General features: G+C 40.5%; 1 protein-coding gene across 6 annotated transcripts in view; it reads left to right on the forward strand.

Annotated features, from left to right (window-relative positions):
* The first annotated feature begins 399 nt into the window (after nt 1-399).
* Nucleotides 400-23,119, forward strand: part of ATP6V0A1 (ATPase H+ transporting V0 subunit a1) — a 54,206-nt gene continuing 31,486 nt past the window's right edge. For 2 of the 6 annotated variants that reach the window (XM_045526587.1, XM_045526584.1), the window contains exons 1-9: nt 430-522; nt 2,423-2,586; nt 10,184-10,262; nt 11,443-11,540; nt 12,348-12,476; nt 18,296-18,399; nt 18,742-18,868; nt 21,759-21,841; nt 22,681-22,774. In XM_045526587.1, coding sequence (XP_045382543.1) covers nt 2,470-2,586; nt 10,184-10,262; nt 11,443-11,540; nt 12,348-12,476; nt 18,296-18,399; nt 18,742-18,868; nt 21,759-21,841; nt 22,681-22,774 — 831 coding nt within the window. In that variant the 5' untranslated portion in view covers nt 430-522; nt 2,423-2,469. Of the gene's footprint in view, nt 523-2,422; nt 2,587-10,183; nt 10,263-11,442; nt 11,541-12,347; nt 12,477-18,295; nt 18,400-18,741; nt 18,869-21,758; nt 21,842-22,680; nt 22,775-23,119 lie in introns of those variants that run through there. The other 4 variants (XM_045526582.1, XM_045526583.1, XM_045526585.1 and 1 more) reach the window with 4 other exon arrangements.

Consider the following 23,119-nt stretch of genomic DNA (forward strand, 5'->3'; position numbering starts at 1 on the left):
CCTCGAGGAGAAAAAGCTGTTAAATTAATTCTTTGGATAGGAAAATAAGCGGAGCAGGCAACCTTGGCCCGAGCATAGGGGGTAGGGAAAAGGGATCCAGAGGGGCTCAGAAACTGAAGGCCTCAAGCACCTGCACCGCCAGCCCCACCCACTCAGCACCCCCGCCCCCCCCGCCAGCCCCACCCTCGGCCCCCCGCCCCCCTCCGCCCTTCTCCGCCCCCCTCCGCCCCCCTCCGCCCCCCTCCGCGCCGGCCTGGGGCCTTAGCCTAGGGACCAAGATGGCGTCAGCACACTGGGTCTCGCGCGCGCGCGCCCCCGTGACTCCGCACTGCGGCAGCCCAGGCGAGACCGCTCCCCATTGGCCTACTGTGATGAGGTCATTTTTGGGGGCGGTGGTGCCGGCAGCGCAGGGGCGGGGCTTCGCGGGCAGACGCACGCGCGTCGGGGCGCTGCTGCCCGGAGCCGTGGAGGCTGCGGGCTTGGCTGCGGCGGCGGCGGCGGCGGCGGCGGCGGCGGCGGGAGGTGAGCTGGGGCTGTGGTTACAGCGCGACGGGCAGCGGCCTGCGAGGGACGCAGGAAACCCTTTTGATAGCCCCCTCGATTTTCAAAGGAATTAGCAGGGATCTTAAGTCTCCGAGAGAAAATGGGGGTCCACCCCCCTTTGGGCACCCCTCCTCCAGACAGGGGAACCGGAGGCTCACTGCCCCTTGGAGGCCCTGAATTCCTCTCCCCATTTAAGGGTAGGCAGAAGAACTGAAGGTTATTGGGTAGACAGAATTTGGGGACTTCTTGTAGGGTCTCCCAATTTGAGGATTCCCCCTCCCTTTTTTCCCCACCCGCGGAGGTAGATATGGCTGGGGACAGAAAATTCCTGCTTTCTCACTGGTTAGACAGGAAATGAACCTGGTGAATACCTTGTTAGGAGGCGAGGACTGGATGACAGTAGTGTGATTCCTTGAGGCTGGAAGCAGGGGACGCTGTATTTGGACTCATATTTTGCAGTCGTTGTTTCTTCGTATTTTGTTTTGTGACCCCTTGAACGACTTTGGCCTCATTAATTTTGTTTGACTCCAGTGCTATAGAGATATTCTAGGGAGACCTGTAATCATTATAGGACAGGAGGAGGGAGGCAGCTCGTTGGAGGCTATCATTATTGGCAGTCCCTGAACTGTGCTGATCAGGCATAATTATATGTGTTTAGAGGTTGTGGAATCTATCTTTGTTGAAGGGTGGTGTTGGTAACAGCTAAATTGGTTGATTTATATACACAGTCTTAAAGTCAACCTACGTAATCTTGAGAAATCCTTACTTATTTCTGAGCTCGTTGTTTTGCTGCCTTGAATGTGAGATGCACAAAGGTTTGTCCGTTCCAATTTCTCAAAATGTCTCCCAGCCTTCCAGAAGAGTAAATGTTCCTTTGATGGCAGACTCACCTACTAATACTGAATATGGATGCCCTTCTAACACTAAAAATACTGTACATTTTGCTGAATTTAGAAATTGTACAGTCTGTGTCTTGCATTAGCTGATTGAGAATAAATAATTGCAGTTTCAGGACCACTGATAGCGCCAATTGTCTCTTACACCCGGCAGCAGTAAGACAGCCCTAAAACGAAACCTTTATTGGCTCATGCTTGAGAAGATTTGACAGATGGAAGAATGTAATTAATCTTGAAGGTGGTGGGGGTGAGAAACAGAAAGCTGCAGAGGTGGAAAGCTTATTCTCTGCTGCTTGATAAAACTGCTTTGTCATTATCAATGTGTTCCTGTCATGCCTGATTTGAAATTGAGCTTAATATGCAAGCTGGTTACTTTTTTCAGATAATGGTTGTTTGTTTGGATTCCTTAGGGGAGCAATGGTGTTCTCTGAAGAGTTTGGAAGGTTAAACCTTTTAATGTAGCCATAGCTTTAGGATAATGTGAGCACTCAGGGCTGTTAGAAATGGGCATTGTCAGTAGAGGGGAGAAAACTAGTCACAAGGCAGACATCTTTTATGAGAGGGTAATTAAGGTCTCTTCTCTTCTGTTTGTTTTATGCACTAGCAAAAAAAGATTGGGCAGTGTGAATGTCATGGTGTTGTGTCCAGGGTATTTAAAGAGCTGTTTGGGGTTCCCAGTTCCTGTCTTTAATCTGCATACAGTCTTATGTATTGAGTTGCCCAAAATATTGTCATTTGATCCTGATGTTGACTGCAAAGGAAATGACTTTTCATCCGGCACTCTGTGGGACAGGATTCAGTTACTGCTTTTGCAGTTTCTCCTTTCCATCTTTCTAAGCAAAATGTCAAAACAATTGTTAAAGACCTGTCATCATGGGGTGGAAGAAATGAAATTGCAAAATGAAAGAGCCTTACTGGGATGTTATTTACTCTTAGCCCTCTTGGTAATTTCCAAAGTTATGTCATTTTCTCTTTTGCCTCAGGTTGGAGAGAAATCCAGGTACTCAGTTGACTGGTACCTTCTGCCACCATGGGAGAGCTTTTCCGGAGTGAGGAGATGACGCTGGCCCAGCTTTTTCTACAGTCAGAAGCTGCTTATTGTTGCGTTAGTGAATTAGGAGAACTCGGAAAGGTCCAGTTTCGTGATGTAAGTAGTCGTGGGGCTGCTTCTTGATTACTTCTGAACTGTTTTTCTTGTCGTGGCCAATTGCCTTATGATGAATGTTTTGGTTTTTATTTGTAAAAATAACATTATAGCACTGGCTTACTGTTGGTAGAGTGTACACTTCAAGTTGGCTTTCTAGAGGTAAGACTATTTTATGTCAATCCTTCCATGCTTTTGCTAACTCCACTTTTGAGAACCATCCTAAGCATTCTCAAGGTAATTGCTTGGGATATAGGAAGAGGATGCCAAACTAACCTGTTCAAGGCTTTAACTTTGCTTTTGGTCTCCTTAATAGCCATAGCAGGATTTTTTAAAACAATTATTGTAATTCTTTGATACAATAGGACATTTTTTAAAAAACAAAATCTGAGCTATCAAGCTATAGATAGGTAGTATATAAGTAAGCATGTGCTGAATATGCATTAGTTTGGAACATTATGCTGGATACTTGGAGAAGATCTTAAAAGAAAATGGACAGTTTAAGAGTGAAAAAATATGCCCTTTGGGTCTTATAATCTGGTCAGGAAGGCACAGTGTACACTGCTGAAAAGAGGGGGCAGTTAACAGTTCGGTGGTTCCTGACTTGGTCAGATCCTCCTGTTATGCAATCCTAGCGCTCCATATACCTCTCTTTCATAGCATTCATTGTGGTCATGATTTTACCTTTATCAGTGTGTATAGTTGATTAAAGATCTCTCTCCTTCACTATGATCAAAGCACCATGAAGAGAAGGACATTCTCTAGTTTTGCTTCTTACTGTATCCTTAGTGCCCACTCAATCAGTATTTGTTGGAATGAATGGATGAATGAAAGAGGAGGGAGGGGTGGGAATGATCAATACAGGCTTCCTGGAATTGGCAGGCTTTCAGGAAATTCTCAGTCTGAGCTGAAAGTGCACAAACGTAAACCGGTGACATGGTCTTATTCCTTATTCTCTTTGAACCATTTGGTACTGTCTCTCTCCAGTTGTCCTCCCTGACTGATTGATTGCTTTTCTTACCTTCCCACTGGCCTCTCTTTGATCTTCCCCACCCCCACTCTAGGTGTCAGTGTTCCCCCAGCTCTCTTCTTTGCTCTCTCTGAGTGAGCTTCTCCATACCCATGTCTTCTTTTATCCTCTATTTTGGTCATCTCATCTAGTCTCAAATCCTCCGTCTTTATTCAGTGAGTCCCCAAATCTTTATCTCTGGTCCTGACCTCCCAAACACCATTGCTGCATTTACATGTACAACTCTCTGAGATTATTGTCACCTGGAAATTTTCTGTTTTTCAAGCTCAGTATGTCTAAAGCCCAACACCTTACCGTTTAACAGACTACTGCTTTATCATGTCTTCCTAAACATGAGCTAATACATTGATATTCTTCCAGTTTTCTGGGCTTGGAGCCCAAGTTAAGCCTATCACCCTTAATTTGCAATTCTTCATTGGTCCTCTGGTGTCTCCCTTCTTAGTATCTATTGTCTCTATCCAGCCTTCTTTCCTTTTACTTATGCTATATTTCAGTAATGCCAAAAAAAGTATAGGGAATCATATAATGAACACCTATGTTTCCACTATTTAAGAGATAAACATTCCAAATGTAATCGAAACCTCCTGTGTATCCTTCCTCCATACCATTCCTCTCCCTTCCTCCCCAGAGGTTACCTGTACAGTGATTTTTGCTTTTATGATTCCCATGAGTTATTTTTTATTTTTGCTATGTATATATGTATCACTAAATAATATTTAGTACAATTTTGTATGTTTTAAAACTACATACATGGTATCATCCTATATGTACCCTTCAAGTGCTTTTTAAATTCAGCATTGTTTCTGAGATTTGATCATGTTGATATAGGTAGTTGTATCAACTTTAAATTGCTATGTAGTTATTATAAACATATACATAGTTTATCAGTTCTTCCTGCTCATGAATCTGTAATGCAGATTCTTGGATATGTCTCCTGGTAGACCTGTGTCATAGTTTCTAGGACAGTGGTTCTCAAACTTTTTGGTCTCAGGACCTCTTTACACTCCTAAAAATTAAGGACCCCAATGAAGTTTTGTTTCTGTGAGTTGTAGCTATCAATATTTACCATATTGGGAATTAAAACTGAGAAATGTTTAAAATACTTATTTATCAAATTATTTTAAAATTGTAATAGTAAACCCACTACATGTTATCGTAAATAACATTTTTAGGAAAAATAACCACATTTATCAGAACAAAACAAAAAAAATAGTGAGAAGAGTAGCATTAATTTTACATTTTTGAATACTTCTTTAATGTCTGAATTAATAGAAGACAGCGGGATTCTCACATCTGCTTCTGCCTTCAGTCTGTTGTGATATCCTGCATCATAAGCCTCTGGAAAATGTCACTGAGCACTCATGAGAGAATGGGAATGAGAAAGGCAAATGGTGTCTTTGTGTTATGAAAATAGTATTGATTCCACAGAACTGCTGCTGCTCTAGAGATTATAACTAGGAAAGGGAATTGCTTAGTATTGTGTATATCTATAACGTTGTTAGATGTCACAGTGTATTTCACAGTGAATGTACCTGCCTGTTCATGCTGCTGTCAGTGTTGAAAGCTCTAGAGGATCACTTGAGCCCAGGAGTTTGAGACCAACCTGGGCAATAGTGAGACCCCATCTCTACAAAAAATAAAAAAGTTAGCTGGGCATTGTGGCGAACCTGTAGTCCCAGCTACTCAGGAGGCTGAGGCAGGAGGATCAGTTGAGCCTAGGAGTTGGAGACTGCATTGAGCTGTGATGAGGTCGCTGCACTCTGCCTGGGCAACAGAGCAAGACTGTCTCAAAAAAAAAAAAAGATTCCAGTCATTCCACAATTGGGTCACCACTTCCGTGCTCAGACTCAGACATTTGCCAATCTGATGGATGTGAAATGGTATCTTATTGTTTTTTTAATTTGCATTTTCTCAATTAGTACAGTTGGTATCTTTTTATCTGCTTATTGGACATATGAATTTCCTCTTTGTGAAATGTCTGTCCATATCATCTGCCTATTTTTCTGTTGGGTTGCTTGTCTTTTGCTTTTGGCTTGTGGGATTTGTAAATTCTTCATGTATTCTGGACACTGAACTTTCTCTAATCCTTTACTGGTAACTTCTTCTAGGTTGTGGCTTGTTTTTTCTCTTTGTTTATGGTATATTTTGTCCCAAATAAATTTTCTTTTTATTTTTTACTTATCAATATTTTTTTCCTAAGTTTTTATTTTGAAAAATATCAGGCCTGAACACCCTTATGCGTTAATCTTTAGAGGCCAGGTGAGGTGGCTCATGCCTGTAATCCTAGCACTCTGGGAGGCTGAGGCGGGATGATTGCTTGAGCTCAGGAGTTTGAGACCAGCCTGACCAACAACAAGACCCCAGCTTTGTGTATGTGTGTGTGTACATGTATATTTTAGGTTAGTCAAGTGAAGTAGTGGGAGTGGAGCAGGAACAAAGGAATCTGTAACTGGTTGTGATCAATTAGTTGTAAACACCACTACACTCGGATCAGCCAAGACCCAGGCTGTACAGAAAAAACAGAAAAATTAGCCAGGCATGGTGGCATGTACCTGTAGTCCCAACTACTCAGGAGGCTGAGGCAGGAGGATTGTTTGAGCCTAGGAGTTTGAGGTTGCAGTGAGCTATGGTGATGCCATTGCATTCTGACCAGGGAGACAGAGCAAGACTCTGTCCCCCTCCCACAAAAAAATCTTTTGCCTGATTTGATATAATCTTTTTTACTGCACTATTAGAAAGTAAGCTGTGGCCATTGTGACGTTTTTATCTCTAAATATTTCACACTTCAGCATGTATCAACTAAGCACAGATATTTGCCTTTGTAGCCACAATCTAATGATCGCATTGAAGGAATTTCACATTGATACAATTATCTAATATACAGTCATATTCTGATTTCCCCAATTGTTCCATTAATACCCTTTACAGCTGAATTTGGGTTTTGTTGTTGTCCTTGTTTTCTACCTATATCAGTGGGATGGGAGAGGAGTGAGAAACACAGGGTGGATTAGCAACAAAGAACCTCTGAATGGGGTGGTCATCAGTAGCCAAGGAGAAATCCAGCCCATTCTCATGTTCTGTAGAAATGTACCTTGTTTGTTTGGTCTTTTATGACATTGATATTTTTGAGGAGTCCAGCCCATTTGTTTTGCAGAAGGTCCCTCAATTTGGAGTTGTCTAATTGTTTCCTCATAATTTGATTCAAGTAAACATTTTTTGGCAAGAAAACTATGCATATGATACTGTGTCTTCAATATATCATATCAGAAGGCACATGATGTCATTAGTTCTGTCATTGGTAAAGATAAATTTGATGACTTGATTAAGGCATATTTACTAGTGTACTCCATTATAAAGGTACTTTTTTTCCCTTTGTGATTAATAAGTAACCTGGAGTGATACTTTGAGACTGTGTGAATATCCTGTTCCCCAGTAGCTGTTTACCTAATAGTTTTCTTATCCCTTGACTGAACCTTTTCCTCCATCAATTATTATGTGGTACTTACAAAAATGATGATTTTGTAATTCTGTTATTCCTTCTACATTTATTAGTTACCATTCTTGTTTAATAAAGAGCTTTTCCCTCCTCCACCCTACTTTTTTCCTCTAAGAATTACTAGGAACTCATGATTTTTTTCCTTGTTGTTTGTTAAGTGTATTGTAATCCTCTACTGTCACTTTTTTTTTTGATGTTCACATTGTTCCAAACTTGGCCAGTGGGCATATGTAAATTTTAATGTAATGAAATATATCTATCTTTTCCTTTATGATTTGTACTTTTTTTTTTTTTTTTACAAGATAGGGTCTCATTGTGTCACCCAGGCTAGAGTGCAGGAGTGTGGTAATAGCTCACTGTAACCTCCAACTCCTGGGCTCAAATGGTCCTCCTGACTCAGCCTCCCCAGGAGCTAGAATACAGGTATGCACCACAAGGCCTGGGCTAGTTTTTAAAAATTTTTTGTAGAAACAGGGTCTCTCTATGTTGCCCAGGCTGGTCTTGAGCTCCTGGCCTCAAGCGATCCTCCTGCCTAGGCCTCTCAGAGTGCTGGGATTATAGGTGTGAGCTACTGTGCCTGGCTAGCTTGTGCTTTTTATGTCCTAACTAAGAAATCCTTCCCTAGCCCAAGATTATAAATATATTTTTCTACATTTTCTTATAAAATTAAAAAAATATATTTGTTACATTTAAGTTTTGATCTGATTGGGCTTTATTTTTGTATTAAGTGAAGTAAAGGTCAACTTTATTTTTTTCCCATATGAATAAGCAGTTGTCTCAGAACAACTTTTTTTTTTTTTTTTTTTGAGACAGAGTCTCGCTCTGTTGCTCGGGCTAGAGTGCCGTGGCATCAGCCCAGCTCACAGCAACCTCAAACTCCTGGGCTCAAGCAATCCTCCTACCTCAGCCTCCCAAGTAGCTGGGACTACAGGCATGTGCCACCATGCCAGGCTAATTTTTTTCTATATATATTTTTAGCTGTCCAGATCATTTCTTGCTATTTTTAGTAGAGACGGGGTCTCGCTCTTGCTCAGGCTGGTCTCGAACTCCTGACCTCAAGCGATCCTCTCGCCTCGGCCTCCCAGAGTGCTAGGATTACAGGCGTGAGCCACTGTGCTGGCCTAGAACAACTTTTTGAATAATATATTCTTATTTCATGATTTGTGATCTCATGTGTAACCTATCAAGCTTTCATGCATATGCAAGTCTGTTTCTGGATTCTCTCGTGGTCCATTGGCCTATTTGTTTACCCTTGTGCTTATAGAACAGTTAATTGCCATAACTGAATACTAAGTCTTGATGTCTTATGGGGTATGGGTTCCCCCCCTTTGTTTATCAAAACTGTCTTGGCTATTCTGGCCCCCATGCTCTTTCATATTAATTTTAGAATTTAGAATCAGCTTGTTAAATTCCATGAAATTCCCTGTTGATAGTTTTATTTCCTCCATAAGATTCTTGCACATCTTTATTTAGACTTATTCTGTATTGTTTTTTTATTGTTGTGATTGGGCATCATTTTAAAATTTTAGCTCTTCTGTTTGTGGCTGTTGTAAAAGAACACAATTGATTTTTACATATTGTTTTATATCCAGCAACCTCGATGAATACCTTTTTGTGAAATTCTAATAGTTTGCTGGTAGAAGTCTTTGGTTTTCCATATAATCAATTTATTATCCGTAATTTCGTTTCTTCTTTTTAAACCCTTACCCTTTTCTTTCTTTTACTTATTTTACCATATGCTTTAGAACCTTTAATAAATAGCATGTTAAGGAGAGTAACAGCAAGCTAATCTCAGTTAGGATTGTGATTGGCTGAACCTAACAGAAAACTCCAGTTACTTTACTTTTTTCATGTAACATGAAGCCTGGCTTCACACTGTCCTCAGTGTCCTAAGATCATTCTTTATTTCTGGTTGGCCATCCTTGAGCTTTTGGCTTTTGTCCTTAGAGACGATGCTGCAGCTCTTGGCCTTTCATCCATATTCTAAGCAGGAAGAAAGGAATGCAAGGAGGAAGGGAAAGTGTCTATACTGGGAAGGAAAACTTTCCTAGGAATCCTCAGCAGAACTTTTCTTAATTTATCATTGGCTAGAATTATGGCCTACTTTAGCTACAAGGGAGTCTGGGAAATGTGGGCTTTTTAGCTGAGCAGTTGTTGCCCTAAACAATATTGGGATTTTTTTTAAAAATAAGGAAATAGAGCAAAATACCATGTATCTGTCACATGGTATTCTTGTCTTGCTCGTGACTTTAAGGGGAACTTAAAACAATTTTTTTCTTTTAGAGATGAAGTCTTGCTTTGTTGCCCAGGCTGGAGTGCAGTGGCACGATCACAGCTTTCTGCAACCTCCAACTCCCAGGCTCAAACAATCCTCCTGGCTCAGCCTCCCAAGTAGCTTGGCTAATTTTTTTATTTTTGGAGAGATAGAGTCTTGCTGTGTTGCTCAGGCTGGTCTTGAACTCCTGGCCTCAAACAGTAATCCCACCTCAGCTTCCCAAAGTGCTGGGATTACAGGTGTGAGCCATTGCGCCCATCCAGATTGCTAGCTTCTTAATGAATAGGACCTTGTTTTATTTTTGTTTGTATATCTCAGAATGTCTGTTACATTGCTTTAAAAATTACTTGTAGTGTATGAATGAGTAAACCAGCCTATCACCCAGAAGGTGAAGACCCTGGGACAGAAGAACAAGAGAAATTTGCCTTCGATTTTTTCTGCTTGGGAAGAAAGAGAGAAGGCAAACCAGACAGAGCTCCTGGTTTGGAAATTTTAGGTGGTGGAAAGGCCCCTCACTGAGAATTTTGGCCGAGGAAAACATTTTGTACCCCTGTGCTTTGCCTCACTCGCCTCTATTCCAGTAATGTGTTGCAGCAGCAAGGGAGGAGGTTTTTATCCTTTGCTGGTGTGACTGGCTGCAGAGTAGTTTATATGGATCAGTAGACAATTTTGATTAGTGGCGTATCATACATAGACACCAATTTAAGTTTTCACTTTGTGAGATGTGTTGCTTGTGAAACAGATGAAAGAAAAATAGATGCAGTATTTGAATGTTTGGTATTGTGTTCTTCTTTTTCAGTTAAATCCAGATGTAAATGTTTTCCAGCGGAAATTTGTGAATGAAGTTAGAAGATGTGAAGAAATGGATCGAAAACTTCGTATGTGTATTTTGGTCTTGTATAATGTTCCTTTAATGAATCATTTGTCTTAGATTAGAAACACTAATTAATCCTCTTAATAAAGAAAGAAAATACTATAGGAGGAAAAGAAAAGAGGAAAAATCCTACAATGACGATGTTAAGATTAATTTCTTGTATACAAATAGATTTTATGGTATTTGGGCTGGATTGTGCTTAATGGAAACAATAGGTTGCAAGCTAAAAACACAGTAGTTACTTTTTTTTTTTTGGTGAGATTTTAATAGCAGAGCTACATTATAGAATTCTGAGAGAAAGGACCCAGCGCACCATCAGTTTTAGATGTCAGCAGAGCCACCTTTTAGTTTGATCTATTTATGAGAGAGGAAGCTGACATTTATTAAGGTCCTGTTGAGGGTTAGCTTACTCACGGACCTTATTTCATTCATTCCCCACAACATTCCTTCAGGATGAGTGTTACCTCCTTTCATGATTGAGGAAGCTAAAGACCAGAGAGGTTTAGTGACTTGCCCTAGAGTATAAGCAGCTGTGATGGAATCAGTATTTGAAGCTAGGTTGTTCTGTCTGGCTCCAAACCCATGACCTTGCCACCCTACTTAGCCAGCTTATGGTTAACTGATAGGTGAATTTGGTCCCCACTCTAAAAAGAAAGTTAGTATTGTCACTTGAAACACTTTTTTCTTCTGGTGTTTTGGGTCGTTATTACATGTTCACCTTTTTTATTTTTATTTTTTATATTTAAAATTGGCCTGATTGTGTCAAATTTAGTGAACCCTTTTCAACCTGGGATTGTCTCACTAGTGTGTTAAGTGTCAAGTATTCAACTGAGTTACACTCTTCATGTGTAGCTCTGCTTTGCCAACAGTATCTGCAACCAGAAACATCATACTGTGTGTGGGGTGGCAGTGGCAGAGGGTGGAGAGTTGAAGCAGATGAAGGCTAGTGTTATGGCCAGAGAGGGAAGGAAGGCACTGTGGGATGACCACCCTTTTTGGAGTAGCTTTAGAGAGTGTGAGGTTGGAGAAAGAGGGATGTGGAGAAAAAGGATGCTTCTTTTATATAAAAGTATCTTAGAGTGAAACTCTGTGCAGCCAGGTTTTGGATCTTATTTTTTGCCTCAAATAATGGCAATTCCAGGCATGTGCAGCTAGACATCAATGTTTTGACTCTATCATTTTAGGATTTGTTGAAAAAGAGATAAGAAAAGCTAACATTCCAATTATGGACACTGGCGAAAACCCAGAGGTGCCCTTCCCCCGGGACATGATTGATTTAGAGGTAAACAGTTCTTCTGAGAAAGCCAGATAAGTTTCTTTCTACTTAAATGCAGAAATTACTTTCCATGGTGGTTGGAGAGTAGGGTAATTCTTGTTAACTTTGTCAGCATCATCTATTGATTTTAAATTTCTTGTAGGTGTGATTGAAATGAATCCTCTTTCTTTTTTTTCTTTTATTTTCTTTTTTTATCTTTTTTTTTTTTATTTCTACTGTCCAATGAAGGTCTAAATCCTCTTTCTTAGGACATCAAATAGTAGTCAAACCGGTATCATATGTCCCTCAACAAATGTTTATTGGCTTATTGAAACTTTATTGGAGTAATGTTAATTTATCTAGCAGTTTATTAATCTTGTATACTGAGTGAACAGCTAGTGGACTTTTTGATAATTATTTTATCAACTAAAATCCTCTAAGAGATTTACCGAGTGTACAGTAAAATCTATAGACAAAGACTATTTTAAGCAAAAAATTCTCATAAAATTTCGGCTGAACGTGGTGACTCATGCCTATAATCCTAACACTCTGGGAGGCCGAGGCGGGAGGATCACTTGAGCCCAGGAGTTTGAGGTTGCAGTGAGCTATGATGATACCAATGCACTGTACCTGGGCGACTGAGTGAGACTGTCTCAAAAAAAAAGAAAACAGAAAAGGAAAGAAAATTGCTCTGGTAAAACTACAGTATTTGCTGAAGAGGGGTAAGATATTTTTGAACTGCCAATGTGGCAACAGTTCTGTGGGATGAATTCTTTTAATGTCCTTCAGAGCAAGCATATTGAGTTTAGCTTGAGTTTTCTTTTGTTCCTCTAGGCCAATTTTGAGAAGATTGAAAATGAACTGAAGGAAATCAACACAAACCAGGAAGCTCTGAAGAGAAACTTCCTGGAGCTGACTGAATTAAAATTTATACTGCGCAAAACTCAGCAGTTTTTTGACGAGGTCAGACTATTGTTTCTTTTAGTATTTGAGCAGCTGATATTACACTCGTATGAGTGGGCCATATTTTTATTCCAGTAATTATTTTAATTTGCTATTTTGGAAGCAATACCATTTTTGCACCCTTCTTTAGTTGAAGAAATGTCAGATTATGTTCCATTTTTCATGCAGTACACAGCCAGCCATGGTTTTGTATTTTTTTCACATTTTCTGCAATTTTTCATCTCAAGATGGGGAAAGGAACCCTGAAGTAGTTGTATAAACATAGTTGGTAGAAATTTTTACATTATATTTATACTGACATATTACCAGGTAAGTATATGCTTAAGGTTAAAGTTGAAGAAACAAACATTTGGTCATACACAAAATTATAAACAGGTTTAAACACCAAGCCTTTTGTCAGCAAACTTTTTATTTTATTGTCTGTTTTCTCATCAGCCTTTGAGCACAGTTTTTAGTACTTCAGATAGCACATGTTATACTAATTTTTCAAGAGTTTTTCATTGTGTTGTGTGGAAATATTGTAGGATGCTTGTTTAAAACTCCTGGATTTTCGCAGAAACTTAACTGCATTACCTTATGGGGAAAAATCTTATTAAGTTCCTGGGGTTAAAAATGTAGGTGACTAAGTTGACAACTTGCTGAGATGACCCCATGGAAAGGATTTGGAGCAAGGCTTATAGACGGCTTCCTTCTCCAAATTGAAGCTTTCAACCTGAATGTGGTTTTTCTAATGACTTAATGTATGAGTAAGTGTCTTTTTGACAGATGTCTTTGCCACCAGATTAATAATATTAGGCACTTCAGAGACCATTCTAGTGACTGTTTAGTGTGCCTTCCCATAAAGTTTTTTATTTCCTTTGCTCAACAAAAAAATTTGGCAAAGCTTTTAAATATAGAGGGCCTGTTTTAGTTAGGATCTGATATGTTCTCAGTTTTACTTTTAACTTTTGCCTTTTGAGGAGAGATCATTTCTCCATAATTCTCTGGGTTGGAGCAGGGGTTCTCCCACCAGCAGCGCCAGTAGCCTCACCTGAGATGTTCTTAGAAATATAAATTCTCAGTCCCCACCCCAGACCTGCTGAATCAGAAACTCTGGGGGTGAGGCCCAGCAGTCTCTTTTAACAAGGTGATTCTGAGGCATGCTAGTTTAAAAACTGCCAGGCTAGAGAAAGCCTGCTGAGGATGTGATACATTCCTCAATAACTAAGGATTTGAGTCAGAGAAGCCATGCTAATTAAAAGTATCTGCTGGGGCTGGGTAAAGGGAGAAAGCTCATATGAATTTAATTGCCTCGTCCTCCCAAGAATCAGAATCTGCTTATATATCAGTAGAGTTTTGTTGTGAATAGTCAGCTTGCTCACTGAGTTGAGAATTTTGAGACTGGTGGTGACTTCTTTCGCCAGTCCCTGATATCATATCATTGGAGGGTGTGGGGCACTGTGATTAATTCTTTCCAAGTGTTTAAGGTCTTTTGCAACAGGCATGGACACTTATGCCATATGGTTTTAATGAGTAAGTAATCTGGAACTCCAGCATGCTCACTGCCTCATTGTATTTCGATTCATTAATTCACCAAGCATATAATGAGCACCTACTCTTTGTGAGACATGGGATGAGTAAGACATGGTCCCTGTGTTCAGGGAATGTATCATTTAGTCACATCAGGAAACATCCCTGAACACAGCACCTCCATATGCTCGCAGATGTGTGCTTTTCCAAGTGCTGCCCGCAGATCCAGTGTAGACCTGGTCTCATGGTCAAAACTCAGATATTTTAGCATAATTTGAAGCTTAATTCTTTTATCCCCCATTTTTCTACCCTTTTCATATATAGCTTTAGTTTACTACAGGGATATTGCTGTGATACATGAAAATGTTTTTCAGGAACTCCTAAGTTTAAAGATTGTCATGAGCTCCCAACATTCTGGTTCATTTTAGGAGAAATTCTGAATAAAGACTGACAAATGGACTCTCTTAAAGGAAACAGTTATTTAAACTATTAATTTTCCAATTTAAAAAGATAGTACAAATAAAATAAAACACTTGGAAAGATGATAAAAGATTTTAAAATCATAAGTTCTGGATTTAGGAATTTTATCTTGTGATGAATAAGTCTAAACACTAAATGTCCATCCCGAGAAGGCAGACTGTAAGTCTTCATGACCTTCATGCCCTATGTGGATTGTGTTCCCCAATTATACAAAACATTCGTTTTTTTTTTTTTTTAAATCTCTGGAAGTACTTAGAGCATGAGGCCTTGGCTAGGAGAGGTTCTCATGCTGTGTTTGTCATCAGTTCCCCTTTCATTCCTAGAACCCTTAGCAGAGTCTTCTGGCAAGAACCCCTCTGCCTTGTGTGTTTTTGCCACTATTGAGTAGCTTTGGCCAGGTCCCTTCCCATAGACCTTGCCCAGCAGCAGTCTCAGGTGTCACTGCCATGACTGGAGTGACCACGTCTGTGCATGCGAGTGTGCACTTTAAATAATGCAAAAGATAAGGAAACTTGGGACCCTCAATTGTCAGAAACTCAGGGTTTTTCATGAGATTTTCTTCCATGCCTGAAATTGTAATGTTCGCAAATGGCCTAAAACACTACCAATTTTAAACTCTTCGTTTTTATGATTTGGTGAATACAATCAATAATTCACAGTTAGCAGAAAATGGCTAAATCAGAAAATGATTCTTTCCATATTTAGGCATAGGGGTTATGATTGGCAGGGTATATAGAAGGGGAAAAGTAAACATATATTGAATATTCTTAGGATTGAAGATGATTACAAGTTTGACTTAGCCATTTCTTACCCAGAGCGTTTAAAATGACTTGTTAATGATTATCCTTTTCTCAGTCTTCTTGCTTATGAAGAACTTTAAGAGCTGGAGAGATTTCTCTGCATCTTTTACCATAAACAGCATAACATATGAGAGCATAAAGAAGACTGGAAAAGTAATGGTTAATGGCATGCAGATCCTGCTTTCCTTTCCTTCTGAGTTTTCCATCCATCTGCTTTCTTTTTCTTTCCCATCTGCCATCTCCTTTGGGGCTTGGGTAAATGCCTTCAGTGATTAAATGAAATTTCTTTCTCAATGTAGATGGAAATAACAGTATTTGTTTTGGTAATTGACGTAGCTTGAATTGGATGTGCTTCTTGTGCTTAAATGCTATAGAAACAGAACTGAAGTGCTGCTGCTGCTTTTTCATAAGGCATGGTTTTCAGTATTCTGGATGGGTAAAGGGGTTAAACCAGAGGGCATAGTAAGTAACGTAGGGGAGCATTGGCTGTGTTGTTATTGTATTAGAGAAAAAGGATACTCTAAAATTGAGATACTCAGCAACATGGTTTTCGATATTGTTTTAAAGGCCCTCAGTAGTTCTGGTTAATCCTACTGTCCCATCAGGCACGATTGTATTTAAAATTTGTTAACTCTCCTCTCTAAGACTTAGGATTCTTATGCATTAAGTAGTGAAATGAGTAATTAGAATATTATTGCAAGTTTCTGTTTAATTTTAATTCTGCTGGTTTTTTATTCTCAAAGAGTCCCAGAATAGTCTTTGGAGTAGTCTAGTTGCTAAGTGCTGGTTGCTGTTCCCTCAGTTGTCTGCTTTAGAGCACACGTGTTTGTGCTGATGCTTAGGATTTACTTAAACCAAGTCTTGTGAACCACGCAGGCAAGCAGGAGGGGTCTTGTGAGTAGCAGTCAGTTCTACTGGTCGTTGCCAAGGGATAATCCAAGAACAAATTGCAATGTGTAGTCATTTGGATCCTGAAAACAAGTTGCTTGCAGTTAGCTGATTTGATTTCAAGTAGAAACAAAAGAACCCCCTCACTTCCATGTGACAGCAAGTGGTAACTGGTGTCCCAGTTATCTTATCTTAAACTTTTCCAACCTCATGACATTATTTCTCTGCCCTTCTAGTGTACATAGTGCCTGGCTTTCCTTTTTTTGTTTTTGTTTTGTTTTTTTTTTTTTGAGACAGAGTGTCGCTTGGTTGCCCTGGCTAGAGTGAGTGCCGTGGCATCAGCCTAGCTCACAGCCTAGCTCACAGCAACGTCACACTCCTGGGCTTAAGCAATCCTACTGCCTCAGCCTCCCGAGTAGCTGGGACTACAGGCATCCGCCACCATGCCCGGCTAATTTATTTTTTTCCATATATATTTTAGTTGGCCAGATAATTTCTTTCTATTTTTAGTAGAGACGGGGTCTTGCTCTTGCTCAGGCTGGTCTGGAACTCCTGACCTCGAGCGACCTCGAGCGATCCACCCGCCTCGGCCTCCCAGATTGCTAGGATTACAGGCATGAGCCACCGCGCCCAGCCTCATTTTTTGTTTTTGATTAGCGTTGATCCTCACTTTCCAAGACAATTGCTTTCACTCTTTTAGGCCTTTAGACTTATCATCTGGTTTATACTCAATTTTTTTCCCTTTTTTTGGTTACATTTATGGTCCTATGATTTTTATAAGGGAGGTTCCCTTGTGGCATTTTTTGATAGCGTGGTTGACAGGAGTAGAATCAAATTGAAATTTGCAATGAGAATGATAGAGAAAATTTCTCCTTTTTGTTTTTTTTGCTTTTGAGAAGGAAGATTGTTCTGGCATACTTCTAGTCTTTGGTCAAACAAATAGTCCATGGATTTTAAAGTTGGGGAGATGAGGCAGTGGAGCAGCTGATTGGACTTTATTTTTTAGGGCAGCTTCTCCTTTTGGATGGGGGTAAAGAGTGCTGGGATGAGTTGGTTAGAGAGAGGCTAAGAACTACAGACCTAGGTGTGGGAAGATCTTTCTCCTCTTTCATTTCATTGTATAAACTGCCCTGGTGGAAATCATTTTAAATCTAATCAATTAAGCCAGCCCAAGAGCTCTAGATTGGTTTACTGTCTGTTGCTTTTTCTTCACTTTACATGGTTCTTGAGCTGTGTTCTCGAGAATCCTTCAACTGTAAAGCCTATGTGAACTTTTTAATATTTCTAGATTCCTAGTCAGCAAATAGGACATTCAGAGATGTTTTCACTTTTACTTCCCTTTATGGATGAAATGGAGGCCTGGGCCTGCCCAGCTATTATACCTCTTATCCTTTTGAAGAAAGAAATACTTTTTAAATCTGATGGTTTGGAGCATTTTATACATGACCGTGCTGAAAGTTCTCATGTTCTGAATTCTTTTTTTTTTTTTTTTTTATAATTTGTTTTTTCCTGAAATTTTCCATTTAATATTTTTGGGGTTCTGAATTCTTAAGGGCCTGGAAAACCTAGATATCTGGAGATGCCCCTTCTGTTTTTCTATAGATCACACAATGTTCAAGACACTGACAGTGCCTTGCTTCTTCCTTAGGAAGAATCTCCATCTTTCGCATTCTCACACAGGGGAAATTCTAGTTTGTAGCTGCCTAGAATTAAATGTTGAGAGTATGTGCAGAGCTGCTTCATTTTTGCCTGAAAGGGAGAGACATTTCAGCTTCCTATCCATATGCAAAGATATTTCCTGGGACTTTCATGGTTCATTCAGGGAAATGTAGGAGAGAAAATGGCTTCCACCAAGTAACAGATTTATACATGTCACCATCATGTAATTATTTTTCTTTTATTCCTTATTTCTAAAACCATTTCCCCAGGTGCTTTACTGGGGCAATTATGCTTTCTTTACCTTGGATTATTTTCTTTGTTTTCTTCCCTTGTTCTTCCTGTCTTCTTTTTGTGGGTGTGTCTTATCTTTATTGGTGGTTTTTTTTCTTTTTCATCCTTATTTTCTGAACCTGTCTCCTGGTTCCTCGTTCCCTGCATGCCACTAACTATTTTCATTAGATATTAATTGATTTGTGAATTCAGGCTGAATTGCATCATCAGCAGATGGCGGATCCAGACCTGTTGGAAGAGTCCTCATCCCTCTTGGAGCCAAGTGAGATGGGAAGAGGCACGCCTTTAAGACTTGGGTAAGTCCCACTTTAGCCTTTCTGTACTCAGTGGGTCATGTTCATGTTTGCTGTTGAGAAGAGCAGTAAGGCTGGGGACTCACTTGCTACTGGGATGCGTCCTCTTCTGAGCCTGTTGAGAGGTGGTCCTAAGTCCCTGTGGGTTCAGTTCCTGACTTACTCTACTCTCTGCTTGGTGCAGAAGTGAGACCAGGAATAAGATTCTGGCAGCCCTTGTGACATAACAACACGGTCTCATGTGTGTAGTCTTTGCCCCTCTCCTCTCACCTCCCTTCTTTGTCTTAAAACAAAGACACATCCCATGATGTGGAATACAGTTCAGTCTGCCTTTTCTTCCCACAGCTTCGTGGCTGGTGTGATTAACCGGGAGCGCATCCCTACTTTTGAGCGCATGCTTTGGCGGGTGTGCCGGGGAAATGTGTTCCTGCGACAGGCTGAAATCGAGAACCCCCTGGAGGATCCTGTGACTGTAAGACAAGGAGATTGTGTCCTGGGGAGTAGGTCTTATAAAGGGATCCCAGAGCAGTAATGTAGCACGGGGCCACCTGAGTCCGCGCCTTCCACAGGGGAGCCCTGGTGTTTATCTCTGCTTTGATATGGGAGTTCGCAGGACTGCTCCATTCCTCTGACTTTACTCCCGTCGTATGTACACATATGATGTACAATGGCATATATGTATGAATATTTTCAAGCTTTACCATGTAGGTTTTATTTTGATTGGTAATTTTTTTCCACTTATTTTAAACTTTAGCTTTATGTATTTTCTGTTATTGATATGAGACTGAAAGAAAATTTGCCTTTTATGAAAATCGACTTAAAGCAAGACATCTGGTTCCAAATTTAGTAATATCCATGTATAAAAAGAGGAGGAGAGATTTCCTAAACTGTGATCTTTGTAAGTTGATGAAATTTTACTTGGTAAGGTTTTTTTTGTCTGCTTGTTTGTTGGGAGAATCAGAAACTTGTTTAAGAATATATATTGTGCAAGATAGGATGATCTTCCCCACTCAGTGCTTTGGAAAGTAGGAGCAGCCTAACATCTTGGCATTTGACATAATGGGACAGAATTTATGACCTAAGCCTGCATGGGCATGGTAAGTCCTGATTTCAGGGATTACAAGCAAAGATTAAATGTACTGCAGAAATTTTACTTTGCTTTTGTACTAGTATTATTTAGAAGCCTGGAGTTGGTTTTCTATTCTAAATTATCTTGTGAATTTCTTTTTTTTTTTTTTTTTGAGACAGAGTCTCACTCTGTTGCCCGGGCTAGAGTGCCGTGGCGTCAGCCTAGCTCACAGAAACCTCAAATTCCTGAGCTCAAGAGATCCTTCTGCCTCAGCCTCCCGAGTAGCTGGGACTACAGGCATACGCCACTGTGCCCGGCTGATTTTTTTTTTCTATATATATTTTTAGCTGTCCAGATAATTTCTTTCTATTTTTAATAGAGATGGGGTCTCGCTCTTGCTCAGGCTGGTCTCGAACTCCTGAGCTCAAACGATCCACCCACCTCGGCCTCCCAGAGTGCTAGGATTACAGGCGTGAGCCACTGCGCACGGCCGTGAATTTCTTCTTCTTTTTTTTTTTGTGAGACAGCGTCTCGCTCTGTTGCCCAGGCTAGAGTGAGTGCCGTGGCATCAGCCTAGCTCACAGCAACCTCAAACTCCTGGGCTTAAGCGATCCTACTGCCTTAGCCTCCCGAGTAGCTGGGACTACAGGCATGCGCCACCATGCCTGGCTAATTTTTTGTATATATATATTTTAGTTGGCCAGATAGTTTCTTTCTATTTTTAATAGAGACAGGGTCTCACTCTTGCTCAGGCTAGTCTCGAACTCCTGACCTCGAGCGATCCACCCGCCTTGGCCTCCCAGAATGCTAGGATTACAGGCGTGAGCCACCGCACCCGGCCTGTGAATTTCTTAAATTAGTGTTCTTTGCTCTGCCTAAGAAGAGAGATTGAATTGTGAGATTTCTCGGATTGGGTGGGTCATGTAGCCATATGCCTTTTATCCTCCATACTGAGTAGAAATGTGGTGACACTTATGGTAAATCCTTTTGCCTACGGAGGTAGTTTTACAATCTTACTGAAGGCTGTCTTGGGTTGTAAAAACATTGTAATCTGCAGTCACACCCAATATGGAGCTGTTCTCAGGAATATTCGGTCAAGTTTCCTCTTGGCAACAGAAAGATTATTTTATCAGCAAATCCAGGAAAAGGGGCCCTGGATGTCTATAACAGAGCAGCTGCCCAAAAAATGGGCCCTAGTTCAGCCTGGAGAATTTAGGGATTTAAGAGGCTGGAGCCTCATTTTCTTTAATTCTCATTCTCTTTTATCCTTCTAAAGTTTTGTTTGTTTTCTTATTATAAAAGCAGCACATGCTCTGTACATATATGAGAAAATACAGCCAACCAGAGATGATCCTGGTTAACATTCTGTATACCTTATTTATCAGGTCTTCCTTCTAGTTCCTTGCATTATACTCCAGGTGTAAACTTGGTATTAGGAATGGATTGCCTTCCTCCCTGCCTCATGCAGTCTACATTAGCGTGAATCACGAGATTCTACGTCAGCCTTCTTCCCAGCAACTCAGTTCCTTGTAGTTATTCAGCCCATTTTATCTATGAATTTCTAAGCCCTGAACAGAGAGAAATGGCTTCCTTCTCTTTTCTCTCCTCTATACTTATGTCATTCAAGCAATGTAAGATTTAAAGTTGAATTGGTAAATAAGGCTAAGTAGTGCTAGGAGGAACACCATCTTAGCTTCTCTGTCAAGCTCCTGGTTGAGTCATAAGACAAATAGAGAAAGATTTTTGTGGGTGGGGCAGATGTTCTCGTAGTGAAGTTTAAGAAATGGAGCGAGGGCCGGGCGCGGTGGCTCACGCCTGTAATCCTAGCACTCTGGGAGGCCGAGGCGGGCGGATCGTTTGAGCTCAGGAGTTCGAGACCAGCCTGAGCAAGAGTGAGATCCCGTCTCTACTAAAAATAGAAAGAAATTATATGGACAGCTAAAAATATATATAGAAAAAATTAGCTGGGCATGGTGGCGCATGCCCGTAGTCCCAGCTACTCGGGAGGCTGAGGCAGAAGGATTACTTGAGCCCAGGAGTTTGAGGTTGCTGTGAGCTAGGCTGATGCCACGGCACTCATTCTAGCCTGGGCAACAGAGGGAGACTCTGTCTCAAAAAAACAAACAAACAAACAAACAAAAAGAAATGGAGTGAGGGCGGTGGTTAAAGTACAGGACTGCCAGCTCCTTAAAAGATGCCTTTCGTTCCTGTATCACCACAAAAGTTAGTTATTGAAGAAGTTTTCATCCAGGTTTAGAAGCCTGAACTCTCGGTGTTTGATTCTGGGGCCTAGGGCGACCACGTGCACAAGTCTGTGTTTATCATTTTCTTCCAAGGCGATCAGCTGAAAAACAGAGTCAAGAAGATCTGCGAAGGGTAAGAGAAGAGATATGCCTCCACCAGGAGGGCAGGGCCGTGCTGCTTAACTGTTGAGCTTTAGAATTCAGAATAGTGAAACCCAAATCCTTTTTTTTTTTTAAAGTTACTCAACTAGCAACCTTTATTCTCTCTCTCTCTCTCTCTCTCTCTCTTATTTTTTTAAAGAGACGGGGTCTCACTCTATTGCCCAGGCTGGAGTGCAGTAGCACAATCATAGCTCACTGCAGCCTCGAATTCCTGGGCTCACAAATCTTCCTTAATTTACCTTGACATGGTGAATATGTCTTTTAATAATGTTAGAACTAACAATAAACAATTAGAAATAGCCTAAGTTCATTTTTAAAAGTACCGTCAAAACTATGATTTCCTTTCCTTGGGAACAAATAATTTTAAGGACTCTTGGTTTATAAATGCCAAGTTATTATGGAACAGTAGGTCTACATACCCAGCGTAGTGCCATAGGCATTGTGTCCCTAAATCTTTTGAAATTCTGCCTTAGTGACAGAATTTTTTTCCATGCCATTTTTCTCTAATAATTTATAATATAATTTGCTTTACTTTTTTTTTGTTTTGTTTTTTTCTTAAAATATGACATTTGAAGAATGTTTTGTTTTCAATCTCAAGAGAATTGCATAGCTACAGAGAATGTCAAGATAGTTCAAATGTTGTTGATCTATCTGCAGGTAACTTCACATAAATAATTAGCGTTGCTTTAACACATCCGTCTGACCTAATCCTGTTTTGGTTCTAGTAAATTAGGATTACTTTCAGAGATTATTTAAATTGGACAGGTTAAGAAATTGTAATGTTCCTAAAGCCATGTCTGTGCATTCCAGGTTCCGAGCCTCACTCTATCCCTGTCCTGAGACACCACAGGAAAGGAAGGAAATGGCTTCCGGGGTTAATACCAGGATTGATGACCTCCAAATGGTACACAGAGGGCTGGCGGGTATTTGTTTTTGTGAAATACTACAATAGAAGACCATTCTTCTTCCTTGAAACACTGATAGATTATTAGGTACCTGTGGCAAACCAGGATACCATAAAAAGAAATGTCCACGGGTAATATGTTTCTCTGGGAGCGGGGGAAAGTCTCAGGGAATGACTGTTAAAAATAGCGTTAGTAGGCCGGGCGCGGTGGCTCACGCCTGTAATCCTAGCCCTCTGGGAGGCCGAGGCCGGTGGATCGCTCAAGGTCAGGAGTTTGAGACCAGTCTGAGTGAGACCCCGTCTCTACTAAAAATAGAAATAAAAATTATCTGGACAACTAAAAAT

The sequence above is a fragment of the Lemur catta genome, chromosome 15 (genome assembly GCF_020740605.2).
Source record: "Lemur catta isolate mLemCat1 chromosome 15, mLemCat1.pri, whole genome shotgun sequence".
Taxonomy (NCBI): domain Eukaryota; kingdom Metazoa; phylum Chordata; class Mammalia; order Primates; family Lemuridae; genus Lemur; species Lemur catta.